Raw genomic sequence first — 21,967 nt, 5'->3', positions numbered from 1 at the left:
ATTTTCCTGCACATTTTTTTTTTTTGGCATTTTAGAAATGTATGGGTATATTGGGAGAAATGAACTGGAAATGTAAAAAAAAAGTTGATACAAATTTCTTAATAACCTCAGTGAATAGAGAGTATTGAGATCTGGCCTTTACCATACTAACTGCTGCTGATTATATTGGCAAAGAACTGAAAAGAAATGAATTTCATTAGATGTTGGAGCATCAGTCAATTAATCAATCTGATATTAGCAACTGTCCTATCAGTTGTCTGTTTCTTATAGACAACATTTGACAAATATTCTGTGAAGGTAAGAATGTCTTTATACAAATGGCCTACCTTTCTAATTCCACCATGAGCACCATAGGAGGCCCAGAGTGCAAGTATGTATAACTGCAAGTAAGGATGAATGTATTGTGGGCAAGACTGGGAGATGTCTGTTGTCTCTGCCACCAGATTTTTCACAGCTTCACAAATGAGATTTCTAAATCTGCTACCATGTCACTGATAAAAAATGGTATTCTACCAAAAGGGAGGAGAAAGCTTTTAGAACTATGTTAAATTTTTATACAAATTTCAATGAACAAAATATGGCATGCTCAACTAAGATGTGTACTAAAGGTACATGTGTCGGAGCTAAAAAGTCACCACCTTATTCTCTAGTATATTGGTGAGGTACAGACTGTTGAAACAGCGGCCTGCTGGAGCCTGTTTTTCCGCCGGAAGAAAGCCACAGCCACCAAACCGTGCGGTTTCCCTCTGGAGGAAAAAACCATGAAAAGCGGGTTCTTTCTACGCTGCAAGGGTGGCGTAACAAGTGTGCCACTGGCAGCACTCATTATGTAAGCGCCGTGCAGCGCCATGCACATGTCGCGCAATGTTTACGTAACAATTGGCAATGCCATATATACAGGGCACCACCATTATTACACCCTCATCACGTGCTAGAGTTGCAGGGCGTGTGGTTGCTCCGCCACAAGGCAGCCCTAATATGTGACAAGGGCATCACAGAGGGCCTGTATGTACTGGGCCATTTACAGGTCACTGAAATCTAAATAAAGGCTTGTTTTCAGACAAAAGTTATTTATCCAAAGTTGTTAATGCAATAAGACTATCAAATCATGTTCTGTATACAGACTCTGTTGATTTGGTTTTTTGAAGAAAATATGCCCCCCTGTACCATTTTACCTTGCCTTGGTCAGTACTTCAAACTGCAGTTTTATCTATGTCCAGATGTGTCTCTGCCCACATGATATAGGTATTGGGAAATGTGAGAAATAGTACTGGAATTTACAGGCAAAGTATTGAAATTGCCAAGGCTGAACAGCAAGAATCTCATGGTAACACCCATACATTGTTTAAAACAAAAACCAAAATAAGTTTTCCCCTTTTTGCAAATAACAACAACAACGTAAAATAGCTTGTTAAAAATAGTTGAAAGAGTCAACTACATTGCTAACTAACATAGGTCAACAGATTTGGATAAAAAAATGATGGCCAACAGATTGGAAATGATCAATGTACATCCCCATCCACAAAAAAGGAGAAGCAAAAGACTGCAGCAGCTATAAGACCATAGCACTAATCTCTCATGGAAGCAAAATTAAGCTCAAAACTCTGCAATATAGGCTCCAACTATACATGGATAGAGAAATCCCAGAGGTCCAAGTGGGGTTCAGGAAAGGAAGAGGCACTAGGGACCATATTGCAAACATAAAATGCCTTATGGAGCACACAAGGGAATTCCAAAAGAATATCAGCATATGCTTAACAGACTATAACAAAGCCTTTGATTGCATAGATCATGAATGACTATGGAACACCTTTAAAGACATGGGAGTGCCAACACATCTGATAGTCATTTCTCACTCTGCAAAGCTATGTGATCAACTGTCCAACTTTCAGTCTGAAAAGCAAATTTTCAGCCTGCAAACAAAACATGACATCATATGAAGGCTGCATGAAGTACCATCCTACATAGGAAAGTGATGGCTGTGGAGCAGCCTCATCTGAAATTATCTAGCATCTGAGGTTAAAGTGTAGCAAAAAACATGCAAGAATAACTTCAAAATTTGTGTGTGTGTGTGTGTGAGTGTGTGTGTGTGTATTAAAAATACAATAAAGATGAGAATGATGAAGAAAAATGAAATACTAAAAAAAATCATGGACATTGTTGTTCTAAATCATACTCCAACAAAATTGCTCCCTCCTCCCACAAAGTAGACCAGCAATGGTAATGTAATAATAAAGGATTCTTTTAGTCCATATTAGTTGCTGCCTTTTGTTAGTCTGCAAGTGACATGTATATATCATATTTCCTGTAATATTTAAGAATGTTGAGTGCTATAATCAGAAACTGCAAATAATCAGAAACTGAAGTGTTTCCTCATGTTTTGTCATATTTCATATGCTGCTCTTCTCAAATCATTCAGAACAGAACTAAAGTTTAAGTGATGGAAATACTGTTTTTCTTCACTACTTCCATTATGCTTTTATTCATTCCTAAAATATATACAGGTTGTTGACTAAAGAGCTTTATTTAAATGAGGTATAAAATCTTTAACAACAATCCTTGGTGGAACAGATTTGATAATAAAGAAATATTTTTTTTACCTTATGCACTTTCAGTAGTAGAGTAGTATTGAAAGATAAATATTAGCTAGATTTTGCTCATCATTCTGTCATTCCTGCACTGCCAAAATCTGTAGAGTTCTTTTGTCAGTGTTTGAGCTGTAACAATGAATATTACTGATACAGTTTATGTCATTTACTTAGAATGTCGCATCACATTCAATTATTAAATTAATATGGTAGATGTAGGGCTGTCTGATATATTTTATTATTGTTTGAAAGAGACAAGGTCAGTTTAGAGTGGCCACATTTTCTGTGGCCTTTGATTTAACCCTTCAATCCTTTTTGACTCCTAGTTGTAACATTTGTACGAATTCACATTTCCCATCTTTCTCTCTCTTACCATTCCCTTTTCTTTTGTAAGCTCTTGGGAGAGATGAAACTCTCCCTGTCCCCCTTCCTTTCAGATCTTGCCTATAAAATCTTGTAAATCACCAGTTACATTCTTAACCCAGCTTACTGAAACATCACAGAAATAAAGACTTCACCCTAAGCTCCAAAGGCCACTATTAGGATTTTTAAAACAACAACCACCCTTTGAACAGAGAAACCAACTCTCCATCATCAGTAATTTTTGAAAAAACAAAATCCTTCTGTTTCCAAAGTCCTTTGTTATGCACCATTTGGTTTGAGGGGGGAGGCAACTCTTATTCAAATATGAACCTAATTCCACATGGCTCTTAACGTTATTTCCTGGAACCCTACATATCCTGGTTCACGCAAACCTAGCTACATGATCCTTTGGATCCTGGACCTTTATGCTGTTGAGCATCCTTCCTCAACATGGCACTCTTCAGATGGGTTAATACTACAATTCCCAACATTTCCCAACAAGGCCCTCCCTCCTTGCCAACTGTCATCTTCTGGCTTGGATGGAGTGAAAGGACATGCCCAACACCATCGGGCCCGGTCTCGATTAAGAAGAAGAGCTCTGCCTCCAGTCCATCTGCCTTGGTCCAGGCCTCAGAGGGAGAGAAGAACTGCTGGACCTGATTCCCTTCCCCACCACCATTCCCTTCTCCTTTTGTGTCTTTTTAGATTGTAAGCCTGAAGGCAGAGAATCATCTAATTAAAATAATAATTGTAAGCCACTCCAAGAGCCTTTAGGGCTGAAGGGTGGGGTATAAATACAGTAAATACATTTCCAGCTAGTACAATCATTGAATTTTGTTGGGTGCCCCTTAGTCCTTACATACACTTACTCTTTGGAACCTAGCCCATCAAAGAAACCTATACTAAATTTTACAATGTAGAAAATACAGTAATACCAGACTCAGTTTTTAATATGACAATTTCAAAAAACCTGATTTTAAAATTGCTGATTTTATGTCAGAATGGACAAGCAGTAGGCTGTCCATTAATATTTTCCCCATCTGATTAACTTTTATACCAAACATTGCTTATTGGAGATAAAAGCCAAATAATGCAATTGAAGTACATGGAACACTTTAAAACATTGCATAATGTCAAGTATTATTAGCATTAGATCTATTTTCATGACAGTGTTCTGTTCAGATTTTGCAAAGACTGTTTTGGAGCCAAGGGAAACTGGATGTTGATTATGTGTGAAAAGGCCATTAATTTTTATATTGCATCTCAGTTATTTTGTGAATTTTACAATATTTTCTACTCTCATTGTAAGGAACATAATTTGGAAATGAGATCTGGGCTTGGTACAAGATATCAGTCATTAAAGAGTAGTTCCTTTCTCTGGGGTAAAAGATATTTTTATTCATGCATTCTCAGTATTGACCTCAGTAGGCTGGAAGATTTCCAAAGAAGTATTATACCATTGTTTTAATCTGGTTGACAAGCATGCCCAGAAAGGTCATGTACTGACAACAGGGACTGCCATTTTCTGAGACTATTCTAGCATGACAATAATGCCTGCTTATGTATGTATGATTTAAAACTTTATAATATAGCTGGTTTAATTCATCATTTTTCTGAAAACCAAAGTTTTCTACTCCTAAAGCATGTGGCAAGGATCCAAAGAACTACTATGGACATGCCCAAAGACTGGAGGTTGTTCAATGGGATTTTAAACGGATCTGTAAACCATACCCTACTGTGAACTGCTTTTGAAATTGTTCTGTTTCAGACATGGTTTGTCATCTGCCATAGGTGTCTGCTGTTTATGAAAATCCAGCCCCATTCTGAGCAGATAGACTTAATAGCCCCAACTGTTACCATCTTGCCCTTTAAATTTATCTTTTAAAAAAAATGACTGGTAGATATTAAGGTTAGTATACCATAGCACTAATCTCCCATGCAGCAAAAACATGCTCAAAATTCTGCAATATAGGCTCCAACCATACATGGAGAGAAATCCCAGAGATCCCAGAGGGTTCAGGAAAGGAAGAGGCACCAGAGATCACATTGGAAATATACAATGGCTCATTGAGCATAGCAGGGAGTTCCATAAGAAAATCAGCATGTGCTTTATAGACTATAGCAAAGCCTTTGACTGCATAGATCATGAAAGGCTATGGAATGCCCTTAAAGGCATGGAAGTGCCAAGACATCTGATAATCCTAATGAGGAATCTGCACTCAAGACAAGAGGCTAATGTCAGAACAGAACACAGAGAAACAGAATGGTTCCCAATTGGCAAAGGAGTCAGACAAGGCTGCATCCTATCACCCTACCTATTCAGCTAATATGCAGAACATATTGTAAGCAAAGCAGGCATGGACATGGAAGAAGGAGTAGTGAAAATAGGAAGAAGAAATATCAACAATCTGAGATATGCTGACAACACCATACAACTAGCAGAGAACCACACAGACCTAGAACAACTACTAAGGAAGCTCAAAGATGAAATTGCAAAGGCACGCTTATTGTTGAACATAAAGAAAACAAAAATAATGACCACAGAGAACTTACACACATTCAAACTAGACAATGAGGAAATAGAAATAGTAAGAGAGTTCTCATATCTGGGATCAAACATTGATCGGAATGGGGACTGCAGCCAGGAAATCAGAAGAAGATTAAGAATGGGACGGGCAGCTATGAAAGAACTAGAAAAGATCCTGAAATGCAAAGACATACAACTCAGCACAAAAGTCAGAATCATATAAGCCATTGTATTCCTTATTATCATGTATGGATGTGAGAGCTGGGCAGTCAAGAAAGAAGACTGGAGGAAAATCAACTCATTTAATATTGGTGTTGGAGAAGAGTGCTGAGGATTCCATGGATAGCCAAAAGGACAAACAAAGGGGTCCTAGAGCAGATCAAGCCAGAAATATCCCTAGAAGCCTAGATGATAAGACTTAAATAGTCACACTTTGGAGACATCATGAGAAGACATAAATTGTTGGAAAAGACAGTAATGTTTGGAAACTTGGAGGAAAGTAGAAAGAAAGGAAGGCCACATGCTAGATGGGTGGACTTTATTAAAGAGGCCATGAATATGGGTTTGCAGGAGTTGGGCAGATCAGTAGAGGATGGGGGGTGGGGGGTGGAGATGTCTCATTCATAGGATTGCCATGAGTTGAGATTGACACAAAGGCAGTTAACAACAACAAAGATATTAAGCCTATATGTTTATACCAGTGGAATTTGTTCTCCCAAAATGAATGACAGATTTGGGGACTTTATGTAAAGCTGCCATGCCAGATTGCACAATATTGTGTGGACATGCACATCTTTTCCACAGAGGTTAAAAGAAAAATAAGCACAAACTGGTGGATAATATGCCTCCCTTAGCTTTTAAAACTAAAATACAGCCTTTATTTTTTTTTTAAAAAAAAAATCAAATTGAATTGTGTTAAGTATTTATTAGAAGGAGAATGCCAAAATCTGTGATCTCCTTCAAATTTAGAAATGCTCAAAGGTGTGTGTGAGCATGCACATGGGGGTGTGTGGATATAGATAGATACATAGATATTGTAGTGTCACTTTCAGCTGCTGCCTTAACTGCAATTTAGTGCAGTTAGATGCTTTCATGTCACATGGTTATAGCTAGGTAGATTAATAGGGAGTTCTATCTAGAAATTTCTTTCCTGTTATTGTTCTCCCTCAGCTGCTGATGGTGAAGTTAATTCTCTTTAGTTTTGTCATGCTCTGGAGCACACATTGCCAAGCTATGATAAGCTTTACAAGGAAAAATGAGCCACAGTGTCCATCAAAGTCTTAAACTTGCATTTTAAACTTTGGCCTGACCTGATGTGCCATTCAAAATGCTTCAAAAGATTTTTTTTTTTTTAAAGAAAGGTTCAATATGTCCCGAGGCTATCGGTTTTGAGTTAAACTGGGTGAAGTAGAAATATTTTACTCATCAGCTTTGCAGTCACAGAGTTTGCCTCAGCTAGAACAAAACTGCTGAGGCATTTAGAGAAAATTAACCCCCCATCCTGGCAGCCAGATGTGACTGGTTTCTGATGAATGCACATGAGTGGGCTGAAAAATCAAGAGACTGTGAAATTCCTGTCAGGTCCGTACAGTGCAGAATGGGCTATTGACTGCTTTCTATATTTCCCTCCATCATTCTTCTTGAACACTGCCATTAATTTCCTCTCCCACTCTGACTTATTTTTCCCCTTTCCTCTCTTAGCTCTCTCAGCTGCAAAGGAAGCTGCACAGGGTATTGGTGAAGTACTTCAAACTGCAAGCCCTCTATAACCAAGCCAGGCTGGCGAAGTTCCAGGCAGCCTCTCATGAGAATGTTCAGAAAATATTAGCTGTGCAGGTAGGTGATTGCAGGGAAGTAGAAAAGATCATTCTGATCTAGATTGAAAAGCAAATGATGGGTAGTGTGATGAAGCATTAAAACCATATCCCATCAGAGTTTTGTAAATTTTTAACCTCTTTAATAAACTGGAATTGCATGAAGGATGAGTCAGGTAGGTATCGTATGCACCACAAATAGATTATTTTTTTAAAGGGGGAAATTGCAATTTATCCTCAGAAAGCTTTAAAATTATTTTACACACACCTTTATTTATAAGGAGTGAAATACACAAAAGCATTTGCTGTGTTGCTAAAATATTTTAGTATATGCTACAGACCATTCCTTTCTTCACATTTTATTGTCATGGGAAACATGGCATGTTTTGTTGTTTTTTTAAAAAAGAAACAAAACATGATTTCTGTAGCATAGATGACATGTTTAGCTGAAAACCATTGCTTTGTTTATATTCTAAATGCATGCCTGTAACAAAACAGTGTTCACTTATGAGGTTTAGCTGAGACTATACTTCGTTTTGGGGCTATAGCGTAGAGCATTTCCTGCAATGATTTTCACAGGTATGTATATTATGAGTGTCTAGTATGGCCCCAATATACTTTTCTTTCATTGTATAAAATAGCTATAAAGTCACCCACTAATGGTCACAACCAGATGGTGCTGGAAAATTTTCTGCAGGGGAATGGCATCAGAGGAATTAAACATTCCATTGTTGTGGATGCAAGTCCTATCTAATTAAGCCAACATCATTCTTACATTCAGGTTGAGACTCAGTCCTGGATACTTCATGTATGACAAACTGCACGTTACACTACAGGTTTTCACCCTAACTTCCTTACTTTATAGTATGTTGACTTCCCACTAAAATATTATTATTTTCCAAGCTACGCTCCCAGTGTTTGAAGAAGTGTGGTTTCCATCTCTTGTCCTGTCAGGGGAGAAAGCACCAGAGGAGGAAAGCATTTTCACTTCATGTAAAATCTTGTCACAATCTAGAAATAAAAGAATTGTTTCAAAGCAAAGGAGTAAAGAGTTAGCACTATTGCCAGGCCTTCCCAGTGGCTCTCAGAGTATTCTTGTGCATTTAGGTGGGTTACAGACCGCCCATTTGGGGCGGTCTGTACCCGCCCCTTTCCCTGGTGTATTGGGGCCTCAGCTGCCAGAACGGCAGCTGCTGAGGCCCCGATCAGCTGCTTTTCAGGCTGCGGGGAAGCAGCAAAACGCCGCTTCCCCGCAGCCTGAAAAGGGGTGTCCTTGGGGCTTGAAGCCCCAAGGACACCCCGCGGTGGCGGGGAGGAGAAAGGGGCCGCTTGGCCCCTTTCTCCTTTGGTCCGCTGGGCGCAGCTGTGTGAAGGCTGCGCCCAGCGACCAAAACAGGAAGGAGCTCCGAAACGGAGCTCCTTCCTGCTCCGTGCTAAGGCGACTAAGCGCCCTGGTCGGAGGCGAGGACGTCACATCCGCACCGCCCCGTTGAGGCGGCGCGGCCGTGACGTCCTCATGGCGGCGGCCGTCTGGAACGGTCGCCGTCATTTTTTACGCACAGGAGCGTATTGGGTTAGGGAGGTGCCGGCACGCTCCGCGTGGACAAATTAATGCGGTGTGTAACCGCCTTAGATCTACAGGGCAAGGGTGGCAAGTGCAGCTTCAGCTGTTCTCCATTAGATAAGTCTTCAACAAGAATAGGCGATAGTGGATCTGGACTGGAGATTAGTGTTCATACCCCTAGTTAGCCAAGTTTTTGTTGGTAGCTGTGACCAAATTGTAAATCAGACAATTATCTCATAAAATTGTGGTATGCTATGTAAAGTCTTTGAGGGAGGGGCAGGCAACAAATGTGAAAAGCCAGTTTTGTGCCAGACAGAAGTTGCATGGAAGACACCTCAGTGTAATTTTCAGGGTTTGAGGAGCTTTTCATGACCTTTGGAGGGACAGCTGTCCCCATGCACTTATCCCATTTTTCTGCCATCTTTAAAGAGTAATGGAGCTGTCATTTAGTATTAACGGGAATACCAAATGATGGCTCCATTACTCTTTACAGATGGCAGAAGGACAGAATAAGTGTACAGGGGTGTGATAATCTTCATAACCAATCGTGCAATTAGCAGGCTTAAGGAAGGGAGCAAGCCGCTTGTTTGCTCCCATCTGATAATCTACATTCCTTTGCATCTTAAAATGGTGAGTCAAGAGAGCACAAATGACAAAGTCCTGTCTTTTGTCTTACATGAGACAATGGACCTTACTGGTCCAAATGAGCTGAACTTCCAACAGTGACCTGAAAGTGGAGGCAGTCTCTAATAAATAATTTGGTTGATAGTAACCATGAATACTTATGATTTGTTTCAACATTATGGACATCGTTCAGGAGTACCTTTGTCCTATGTGTCTATATTTTATAACTTTCAGGACATCTCAGATACACTAAATAGAGCCCCTTTCACGCAATACAGTTATAGGACTATGAGTATACTTTAATTGCCATGGGTATGGAATCCTGGAAGTTGTAGTTTGGTGAGACATTATAACTCTGTGGCCAAGAATTCTAAATACGCCTCCCTGGATAGCAAATCCCAGAGATCCATAGGACAGAGTCATAGCAGTTAAACATAGAATCATAGTGCTATAATTGTGTGATGTGAAAATGCACTAGGGTTTTGCACTATTGTCTTTTCTATACACATTGTACATTTGTTCAGTATCATGAACTATTGGTGTTTAATCAAGTAAGTCCAGTAAATTGTCCATTCTTTTTTCTTGACTTTACTTTCATTGGGTATTTTCATGTGCTAACTTCCATGAGAAATTCTTATTATCTTTTTCAAAACCATTTTTTTTAAAAAAAGGAGGATTTATATATGTGCTGCTCATAACATAATCCCAAAATAGTAGCCTTCTGACTCCTTAACATTTCTTATGTTTTAGACATATATAACCAAGGATTTGCACATCTTCTGTTTACCTGTTCATTCATTGCAGATCCTCTCTGCCATAATGCCCAATCATATGCTATACTGTTTCATTGTTTATAGCAAATGATAATTATCTTCTAATCATGGCCCAAAGTTACTAGACTAGAAGCCAATAATAAGTTAACTATCCTAAGGGGGGAAAAACAACTTTTTTTTTATTCAGGGAGGAGTTGGTAATAGTTTACCTGGTTTAATTGTTCAACTTATCTCTACATACTCCAATTGCAATCTTACAATCCAATGCTAGAGCTGTTCTTCCAAAGTTGATGTCGTTTGTGCCCTTGGAAAATGGAACCAGTGTTTGCTTGTCTTTTGAACAGTCCTTTCATTTATGGTCTCCTTCTCACTTGTCAACTGATCATCAATTTAACTGCATTTTTTTCCTTCACTGTTCTTACACACATAGATTATAGTGGTCCTCAAGGTCCTCAAGATCTCCAAAACCTGTGTGCTCACTCTTTTATTTCTCTTTGTGGGTCATATTATTTTTCCCCCTATTTGAGTTAATTTTATAAATCTGTTTGTTTAATTTTATTCTGCTTTCCTGTTCACACTCATCAAAACACATTAAGGCCTGTTACAGACTGTCAAAATAAAGCTGCTTCGGGTCTCTTTGGAGGTATGCTATTTAAATGATGCTTGGGTCCTAAGAGTCCGGAGGTCGCGCCAAAGCCACACTCCAATCCTAATCACTGGAGTGCAGCTTTGGTGCAGCTTCCAGATTCTTAGGATGCATGCATCATTTAAATAGCATACCTCCAAAGAGACCCAAAGCAGCTTTAATTTGGCAGTCTGTAACAGGCCTAAGTTTGGAAATATTAGTGTTTTATTAATAAGAGACTGGTAGGGGAAGATGATGACAGTCCTGAATTTTGCTATTATTAATAATGATTGTTCAAAAATAAATATAAATTTTCAGTAAAAGAAAATGTTTCTGTTTAGTAAATCCCATTTTTATTTTAATTATAATTGTACACTGATATTTTAATTCTGTTTCTGTTCAAAGGATTTCATCCACTTCTGAAACCAAATTTGACATATTTCCTTCTTAAGGACAACTACTGATTAAGTTGTTTGAATACTGAACTTTAGAGTAGAGTCTTTGATTATTTAGAGAGAGTAAAATTTAGGTAAACTTGTAACATGCCATACTCTTCTCTCTCAGTTCTCACCCTAATCACCCCTCTGAAAAAGAAAATCAAGAAGCAATTGATATATTTGGCTTATTTTAAGATGTACTGTTACATATACCTAGGGGATTATCACACAGAGCCCTTACTGTGGGCAAAATGTTCCTGAAGTGTTTCTGAAGCGTAATCATCTGTCGCACTTCTAAAATGTCATTGAGGCATCCCGCTTCTCTCCCATCGATGAAATGTTCATGGAGAAGCCATTTTTTGAATAACGGGATTTTCCATGAACACTTTGTCGATGGGAGAGAAGCGGGAAGCCTCAATGATGTTTTAGAAGTGCGAAGGATGATCACTCCTTTGCGCTTCAGAAACACTTCAGGAACATTTTGCCCATGATAAAGGCTCATAATCATCATAATCTCCATAATCCCAGAGAATTCAACAAAACTTTTAAAAATGTTCTTGTGTTAGTTTTATGCAATCTGCAAGATATGTGAAATATACATGTGATGAAAATATACACATATTTTATGTTCTGAGGCATGCGAATCTTGTCGGCCTCGCTGGCTCCTCCATCTGTGGGACTTTCCTTCCTGTTGTTATTCAGCTGTCACACCCTGTAGCCTCCTCCTGCCTGTTTACAGGTATTTCCAGGAAGAACACTGGGGCTTGTCTTTTTTAAAGAAAACATTCTGCATAGGAAGGAAGGCTTCTTTGTGTATCTGTTTACAAATCTCAGATTTCTCCATACAAGCATTGTGTCTTCAAGTCAAACAGCATGTGGCCCAAAATAAATTACTTGAAGTCCTGTGTGTGATCTTTTAAAAATATTGACTACCAATTACTGGGATTCCTCATCTGGATCAGCATCAGAATGCATGGCGATGGGTCTTTTAAATTTGTTCCTCTAATATTGCGGTCCAGACAGAAATCATGCATTGCCCCCCACTACCGCCTACCAATTTGCTTAGCAGAACTACCACATTAATTCCTATATGAGTATCCCTTCTGTGCCAAACAGCATCTTGTTCATAGGTGGATCTTTATTTAGAATGTGGTACAGGAGGAAAGAGTTAACCTCCCCTCCCCATAAGTCATCATCTTAGTCCTAACTGGGCTCCTCAGCAGGTGCCTCTTGAAGTTGATTAAAAAATATACACAGGCATCATAAAGTTACTTGATAGATTGGTTACCACCTTCTCCCGCTTTGTTTCCTTTCCTCCACCTCCTCCCACTATTATTCTCAACATTAGGCTTGGGACAGAGGTTTCCTATAGCAAATGTTTGTTTCATCCTAATACTGCTTCTGAATAGCTCTGGCAAAGATGCTACTGGAATTTGATTACCTATACTGGGCAACCAATTTGAGCTGCAGTCCCTAGGATCCATTTTGGTCCAAATAGAGTCTACAGAGTCTTATAGGGTCTTGGACTACTGGGATGTCAGTAGGCCCTGTTCTGCAGCAGTGTCATCATCCACCACATCCTAGGGTACTGACCTGTGACATTCCTCAACTAGGCCTCCAAAAAGCTTGGAAGATCTCCTTACTGTGACCTACCCTCTTACCAGAGTTTAAGAATGAAGATGCAATATACTTTACTAGTATCTCGCTGCCAGCGATTACAATGAGAAAAAAAATAAGGCTAAATTGTAGATTATGCTAGATCTTATCAAGCCTCCCAGAATGAATTGCTGCGGCTATTCAGATTATGATTATTAGAGTGTGTTAGGATGAAACAAACATTTGCTATAGCAAACTTCTGCCCCAAGCCTAATGATGAGAATAATACTGGGAGGAAGTGGAGGAAGGGAGGCAAGGTGAGAGAAGGTGGCAACCAATCTATACTGTAATTTGATGTTGCCTGTGTATATTTTATTGGAGTGCATTGGGGATGAAGATCCTCCCTGCATCACTGCCTGTATGTTTTTGTGTGGACAAAAGGATCTTGTAGCACCTTTGTGATGAACTGTATGAAAGACATTGTAGCATACACCTTTGTAGACTTGGTCTGCTTTGTCAGATGAGGGCAGTGATAAAGTAGGCATCTGATGTAATCTGAACTGTGCTGAAACTAATATAAATAGCAAACATTGTGAAGTAATCTTAGCATAAATAAGAAAATATGGATCAATCTTGATTGCCATTCACCCATCTCATATATATTCAAAGTGGCAACACACTGCGATTACAGAAGGATTTTAAAGGATCTTCACAACATTAGATTAAAAAAAATACCTTGACTATTTATCCAGTCCTTTACCTACCATGCAAAGGGTCCTGGTGATGGAATAGTTTTATTAAATTCCTTCTCAGTTAAGAATTTCAATGTGGATTTGTGTTGCTGATTTATCCTGTTGCAGCAAAAGCAATGAAGAGTATTGTGGCACACTAAAGGCTAACAAGTTTTATTTGGCATAAGGTTTTTGTGAAGTCTCTGTGTTGTGTGCCTTCAGTTATTTCTGACTTATAGTAACCCTCAGGTGGCCCTATTATGGGGTTTTCTTGGCAAGATTTGTTCAGAGACGCTTTGCCATTGCCCTCCCCTGAGAGCATGTGATGTCTTGCCTGAAGTCACCCAGAGAGTCTTATGGCCAAGCTGGGAATTGAACCCTGGTTTCCAGAGTCATAGTCCAACACTCAAACCACTATGCCATGCTGGCTCTTTTGTTTACTGGGAAGTTGTGGTAACTTGCTGCATCTGATGAAGTGGGCTAGAGTACACAAAAACATATATCTAGTTTATTGTCTTTAAGGTAACAAAAGACTCTTTGTTGTTTCTTCTCAAGTAAAATCCATTCAGCTGTATGGAATTGAGTGAATTTGTCATCTAACTGTCCTTATTTGGCAAGCATAGTCCCAGTTAACAACTGACAAAGTGGATGTCATTTTCAGTTGTTTTAAAACTTTTTCACTTTATTTCACTTCTTCCCACTTTTCCCCTTTGTCCTCAGTAGCTGTAAGCTGAGTTCAAAGTAGAAAAGTAGTTTGTTCTCAGTTAACTCAGTGGGGAAAGAGGGCAGAAGGGGACAAACCCTTGCCCTTCCCAGTAGGCTCAGGTAAAGAAAAAACTGCTGCAGCTTCTCCTATCTTGTGTATTCTTCCTTATTAATAACTTTTGCCTTGACAACATCCGATCTTGCTTGCCCACCCCTGTCCTGGTTGTCATCTGTGAAATGTTGGAGGGTATATAAGGACCAACCCAAGTGCTGTAGCGGACCTAGTTGGATGCCTTTGTTTTCTCAATGTATCAGCTTGGTGGATTGCTGCAAGCAAAGCATTGCTTGATTCAAAGCCAATTGCTTTTAGAGTCTTAACCTTCAATGTAATGTTTATCTAAAAGTTTACTCTTACTGATCCACTATGGCAGTTAAGGTACTACCTCATAAAAGCCCTGCTCAGAACTTATCTACTTCTGGGCAACAGTCCTCTCTTCCTTGTCCTGGCTTCAGCCACTTGATCTACCTTGAGAGAGAATTTACTGAATTTTTTGCTTTTATTCTGTGTTTCTTTGTGCTTGTTCTCAGCTTTTTTGACAGCTTTCTTAGCATTGTTGCTCCCTATCAGGGTAGACATAGACTGGTCTCAGTATCCAAGCTGTTATATTTCCCTAGATTACAGCAATGCTACTTCACACTCCAGTTCCTATTTGTCTCTCTTTATAGTCTGAATGCTACCCTTTTATTCCTCAGGTGACCCACATCCACCATTACTATCTCCACCTTGGTTAGTGGCAACCCAGCATGCCAGAGACCTAATCTTCCCCTCTCTTTACTTCAAAGGGGTCTCTGATGTGCCATATATGCAAAGCAGTTCTTAGAGCCTCTTAGGTGGGAAACTGGAATGTCTCCAACAATTAACAACAGGTTTGGGAGTTTTTCCTCAAAATGCACATATATTTGTATGAATATCTGTATAGCTTCAGATCTGTGAAGGCACACCTTTTGAAATTGCGTATCTCTCATCCAGATTGAATATCCACTGGTAGTAGTATGATACTGTAGCTTTGAAGTGAGCCAGATGAGAATTTGATACATAGCAATAGTAACATAAAACAAAAGCAGCCAGATTAACAAAATGGAGCTACATTTAGGGCTACTAAATTTTGACCCATTTCAAATGCTGGAATATCAACCTGATGTAGAGTGGCTCCCCCAGGCCAGAATAGCAAAAACAGGGTCCTTGTTATACGTATATTCTGGAGTGAGATGTCTCTGTTTCATAGGAAGGTCTTGTTCAATAAAACAGAAAATGTTTGCCAATATAAAATGTATGAGAGGAAAGAGGTACAAAGTGAGGATGGAGATTGTTCACAATCAAAGGTGTTTCTCTCAAGCTCCACAGAGCTTTTCCCGATGCCTCACACAATGAAAAATAAAGTCTACCAAAAAGAGATTTTGCTGCTTCTACAAATCTCCAGAGGCATTTTTTCTTTTTTCTTTTCTTTTCTTATTCTTTTTTTTGTTTTTTTTTTGTTACTAAAACACATTGCAGCTCCCTATCCTACTCTACTCAAATCAAAACTGGATATTGACACTGAATCACCTCTGTTTTTTTATTCCTCCTCCAGTATATATATTATTTGGTACATTTCTAAGCATTTCCACAACTGTTACATCCTGCAGCAAGTGCTGTGGGTGAAAAATCAGCCCTCCCAGCCTACAAACATTGTCCACCACTGCAATAAAAAAGGTTTAATGTTCCAAGAACTTGGTCATACTGCATGTGTTGTTGTTATTATTATAGTTATCTTTGTGTTTCAGAAGTCTTAGAATTGGCTTATCTGTGTGCCAATTCTTTGAGAGGCATGGATAAAACTTCTCTGACAGAAGTTGAAAATGTTGCATCCAAAGAAAAGGGGCCTAAAGGTGTGACATATACTTGATACTGCATTTTGGGTTACCAGGCTGGAAATGATATTTCGATCACAACATCTGTGAAAAGTTTTCCTCTTTTCTTTCCATTATCATTAATGCTGTGATTGTACTGGCAGTTTAAACACCAGGTAAATATTCAACAATATGAAATGCCAGTCTTGCTAGCACATTTTAAGTCAGCTGCTGGGAAATAGCATGAGCCACCCTTTTTCAAAGAAAAAAGAAAAGAAAAGAAAAGATACATCATATACTATCACAGTCTTTTAAAAGGAAGAAGCCATTTTGGCAGTTCCCATGCTTTTGTTTCTTCATTAATTAATTGTGGAATTTAAGTACATCTCCAATAAACATGCTACTCTATCATAACTGATAAACATAGCTACTGAATTCTTAACCATGCCTGCAAAACAGATTAGCTGATTTAAGGGCAATGGTTTTAAATTTTAGACAGTTAATTTTATTATCTTTCCTCAGAATTATACAAAGAAATGAGAAGCCTCATATGCATAACATATTCATAAGACAATGCAGGGGTGCATTTTTGCCACAGAGCCACTAATTTTAGCTATAATCACTAACAATGTTTTTGTTTTACAGACTAGTATGATTTGGCAAAAGAATAAAATTGCTTTTAAAGTACAAAAATAATTATGAACCACTTGAAACGTAATGTCTGTGTTTTATTTCTCATCAGAATTCATTAGTGTGTAACATCAATAATTTAGCCCATCATTTGCCAACACTGACTTGGCTCAGTAGTTCAATCATGTAACCCTGTAAACTCACTTTCCATTAAAATGAATGTTGCTGACAAAGGATAACTAAAGAGATACTTCATTTATTAGCTAAAGAGATACTTCATTTATCAACATTTTTAAATTAGGAGTTTGGGACCACAGACACTTAGCTGGATAAAATATCTGAGGGAATCTTTACTGAAGGACTAAAGATATATGTGGAATCATGCTATGTTGTTCAAAATGACAATGCCGTTTGTACATGTAACTTGGTTCATAGCATACTCTTCCAGAGGTAGCCAGTGCTACCTGCAAACCATTAAGTGACCCAATAGCATAACCACCTGGTTTTCTTGGGGAAAACAAAGAGTTAGACTATCATATCTGCTTATTTGAAAACTGATGGAAACAGTTACTCTTGATGGAACTAGGACTCATTGTCATACAGTACTCTGCTTGAAAGCCATCCATGCTGAAATCAACTCATATATTGGCAAAACTATGTCCTGAAATGCCTATGTCCATGAACCTAACTCACCAGACAGGATATGATGAGCTAATCCATATTTCACTATCTGGATCCACAATGAGATATTCTTATGGCTGGTTCACCAAATCCAAAGACTAACTTCAAAGACTCCACTATGTGGATGAATGAATTGATGTTTAATCAAACAATTGTCATACAAAAAGGCTAAATGCAAACAAATTATCTTTCAGTCTCTAAACACTAATTTGAAACATTAATTTGTAAATTAATTGATCATGAGAAAGTCCTCCTGTAATAGCTATTATTCTACTCCCAAATCTAATCTTTATGATTTTTAGATTCCTCATCAAGTAAATCAATACATTCAGAACCACCAAGGAAGGGCATTTATACAAGTGTCTAGACTAAAGAAAGAAGTATGATCATGGCATATTACATTAGCATAGCTGACACTTTCATGCTGTTGGCTCCAGCTCAAACAGGACAAGGTGAAGAGGAATTGGTTACTGTCCCCAAGTTCAAATGTTCACAGAGTAGCTGTATTATCCTGTGTTGCAGCAAGCAAACAGTGGTTTGCAATCCAGAAAAAAAGTGCTATAATATTTGTGCTATAACAAATCTGTTAGCCCACACATCACTACATTTTGTTTTATGGGTCATGCAAATATCATTAGCCATTCCTAGTTTTGAAGGAAAAGGAAAAAAGTAAGCACTATTGACGGTGATGGGATTGCCAGCTTCCTGTTCTTTTTTTTTTTTAAGTGGGTGAAAGAGCAAGGGTAATTGGGAAGACTTTGCAGACTTTATTTCCTTCAAAGAAGAAGTGTAGTGGGGAGAAATATTGATTTAGCTCTCCATTTGATTTGTCACACTAAGCCAATCCCACAGCCATCACAGCAGTTGTGCACCGTTATGAAGGTGAAGTTGTTTGCTGACAACTAAAGAAACATTGCTGTTCTTCTTCATGGTCTGGATGAATCACACAGTTGGCTCTTAGTATTTGTGCATTAGTTCTCTCTGGAGCATTCCATAGCTGAGATATCTTTGGTAGGAACACGGCTTCCACTCCCTTGCTGAGCCTTTGTCAGCCCTCCTCAGCTTCTCTCCTCAACTCCTTTTCACCCACCCCCCTGGTGGCATTCCTAGGAATGTTCTTCTCGGTAGCTTAGTTTTCATCTTCACCATCTTCCTTCTATTTCTTCCTCTTGCTTTTTCTTTCTATTTCTGACAGCTGTTGCCTTAAAAGAAGGAGAGAAGTAGAACTTTTGACTTCTATTCTCCCTTCCTTGGAAAGGGCATTATTCAAATGGTCTTGATGGCCAAAAGAGAGAGAGAGAGAGAGGACCAACCAGGTTGGATAATGGAAGCCAGCAATTGGAGGCCAGCTTCTTGTCCTGCTCACAAAGGTACTTTGCCACATATGGGAGAAAAAGTAAAGGCACAGTGGTGGCCAAAAAGGCACTGCAAACTTCTACCAGTCCCAGTCATAAGAGTGGAGTGATCCCTAGCCATTTTTCCAAGTTGGGAGCTTTCCGAATTTGAAAAATGGCCACCAAAGTGAGTTCAGGGACCAGTATTGGAGCCAGGCTGTACCCGGATGGCAGTTTGGGGGCAAAAGCCATGCGATAACACCAGGGGGCAGCCCAAATTTGGCTTGAATTTGGGATCTGTAAGTCGCTTTATTTTGCTGTGCACTAAGCTCCTAAGTGAGTAAATAGGGAGAAATGACTATTCAAATGTACCTCTGATTCCAAAATACCCTACATTTTAGTTTGCCAACTCATCATATATTTACCCAAATGAAGATGCTAATCTGTTTTCTAATGGTCTAGTGAATCTAGCCTATGTCTGTTAGCAATCTCTTTGATATACATACAGTGATGTTGATGTAGCCCACTGTTGACTACTGGATTTTAGAAATCTTTCTTCCTACTAGTTATTGGTTGTTCGGTAGCCTCAGACATAGATTGTCTGGCCAACATAATGAGAAGACTGAATATGCTGTAACATATTGTAAGCATTTGCAAACTAATGTGCTTAAAACCACATCGTACACTGATTGGAAAGTAATTTAATCAGAGTGATTGTCCTAGCCAGGATATGAAGAAAAGATGACAGAGAAGATTATTGAAAAGTTTTTGCAAGTTCAACTCAAGTCAATCTCAGTTATTTTATAACATTTTCAAATTTATTGGAATTCTTTTTTATATTAATGGCACACTCACAAAAAAATCTTTGAACACTACTGGGTTGACCCAAGATTTCTTGCTGCTTGAAGCAGCCAATGCCCTCCCTGCAACCCCACTACCACCATGTCAAGGTGAATGATACACAATGCTGCGTATTATTTTTGTGCAGAAAACAGAAAATTCTTCAAGCACTTCTCTAGGATAAAAGCACAGTAACAACTAACTAACATTTTGCTACCTTTTCATTTTGTTTTTATGACTCATAAAAACTGTTGCTTGAAGGAGCTTGCTACCTCTGCCTAATGGTAAGGTTGGCGTTGGAACTACTGTAGTCTTAAATTCCAAATTAGTGCCTTTCCCTTTTTCAAGTCTGAGTTTTTCACTATATTTCTTTTGGATTATGGCTGTTATAAGAAAGTGGGTTTTGAACAGTAAAGTATCCTTATTCAAATCCTGTTCAGCACAAAGTAGGCATTTTCCCTGCCCTGTGGACCTCAAAACCTGCCCTGAAGCATGTGCATGGCACCAAGGGGTACAGGTAGCACATAGTTGAGGCCTGGAAGTTCTCAAGATAAAAGCATTCTTCTGGAAGACTTTTCCCCCTGGAAAAAGAAAGGAACCTTCAGTGGGGTTTAATTCCAAATCAATATACATAGGATTGTGCTTTTAAGGTCTAGGTATTCTTAACAGAGGAAAGACAGAAACTGATTAAAAGAGTTGATAATTCAGAAACTTTTACCCACTTAAATTAAACAACATCTTTCTTAAATCAATACTAATATCTATTGACACTTTTAAGTACTTTGTGAGATCATGAGAAAAACACTCTTACGAAATAATTACTGTATAATGTATAAGTCTAGAAATTTTAGTAGAAGAATTGACCCAAAAACCTAGGTCGACTTATCCATGGGTCAGTATAAAGACTGTACTTTAAAGAGAAATCATCCCCTGGTGGAAGGCAAGAAGCACTCTCTCAGACCCATTCTACTCTCATCCATCCAGCCTTTAGTGTGTGCACAATTAGTTATGCCTGCTGAATTTTTTTTAAGTTCTTTGCCATTGTTTTCCTTTGCATCATCCTTTACATCCTTTGTCACATGCCCCTAAGCACATGCCTCACCCTATCTACGGGTCATATCAAAACCTATTTGAGGAGGTTGTGCTGAATAAGGAGTGAATCTTAAAATTAAAAGTATTAGTATCTTCGGGCTTTAATGAGGAAATTGAGCTGAAATGTGCTGGGCTTTTTAGAAAATAAAGTTGACTTTTTGTAGTATCCTGAGGCATGTCTCCTCTTTCTTTGTGGAAGCCATCTCCATTGGGCGATAAAGGTGCCCTGATGGATCCTGGGGCCTGGGCAGGCTGCAAGCCAGAAGAGCACCTTTTTCTCCTGGAGAACATTCCTTTTGCTGCCCTTCCCAACCAACTTATTTCCTCCACTCCTTATTTTTAATAAATTACTTCCAAGCTCTGCATATCATGCTCACAGTCCTAGCAGCTAAAGGGGTCAATTAAGCATGATAATGGAACACTAATCATGAGAGCCAGCATAGTGTAGTGGTTTGATCATTGGAGTAGGACTCTGGAGAGCAGGGTTCGACTCCCTGCTCAGCCATGGAAACCCACTGGGTGACCTTGGGTGGTTCACACACTCTTAGCCCCACAAAACCCCATGATATGGTTGCCTTAGGGTCATCATATGTGAGAAACAACTTGAAGGCACACAACAACAACAAATCATGAGACTTCCATTTGCAGCTTGGGGGAATCTTCAACAGGCAAAGCTGGGCATAGCAGGTGTATTGAGTTTGGGGCAGAGCAGTTTGGGAGATTCAGTCTTTCACTGATTTTTTTTCACTTGATATTTTTGTATTTTAAAACCAGCCCCTGTTGCCTAAAATGGTGGAATCCAAGCTATTTTTTGGTAGAACATTGAACTGGAAGGGTCTACCTTGGCCACACTCCTGATTTCCTGTAGCCTGCATTTCCCACCAAATCTTTACCAAAGGAAAATTTGTAATAATTTGCCCTTGACAGATCTCAAGCTATTTCAGATATCACAATTTGCTTTAAGTATATGCAAATAGATCATTGCGATTTGTCCTAGTAATGAACCAAGCATGCATGAAGTTTTTACTTAAAATTCTAAGTGCATTTTCCATAGTTCTAATAACTGTAACAAGTTAAATTTGCATTAGAAACTTTAAAAGGCCAGACATTTGTTTTGTGTCAGCTTATCTCAAATCCCATAAGCATCAAAAAT

General features: G+C 38.8%; 2 protein-coding genes across 2 annotated transcripts in view; both read left to right on the top strand.

Moving 5' to 3' along the window:
• Nucleotides 1-21,967, top strand: part of LOC121928461 (opsin-5-like) — an 896,145-nt gene that overhangs the window by 142,548 nt on the left and 731,630 nt on the right. The gene's annotated exons all lie outside the window — the stretch shown is intronic.
• Nucleotides 1-21,967, top strand: part of CCDC178 (coiled-coil domain containing 178) — a 298,022-nt gene that overhangs the window by 273,113 nt on the left and 2,942 nt on the right. The window contains exon 18 of the mRNA XM_042463191.1: nt 7,180-7,314. Coding sequence (XP_042319125.1) covers nt 7,180-7,314 — 135 coding nt within the window. The remainder of the gene's footprint in view (nt 1-7,179; nt 7,315-21,967) is intronic.

Source organism: Sceloporus undulatus, chromosome 4 (assembly GCF_019175285.1).
Source record: "Sceloporus undulatus isolate JIND9_A2432 ecotype Alabama chromosome 4, SceUnd_v1.1, whole genome shotgun sequence".
NCBI lineage: Eukaryota > Metazoa > Chordata > Lepidosauria > Squamata > Phrynosomatidae > Sceloporus > Sceloporus undulatus.
The sequence above is the reverse complement of the archived record's forward strand: the minus strand, read 5'-3'. Positions and strand labels throughout refer to the sequence as shown.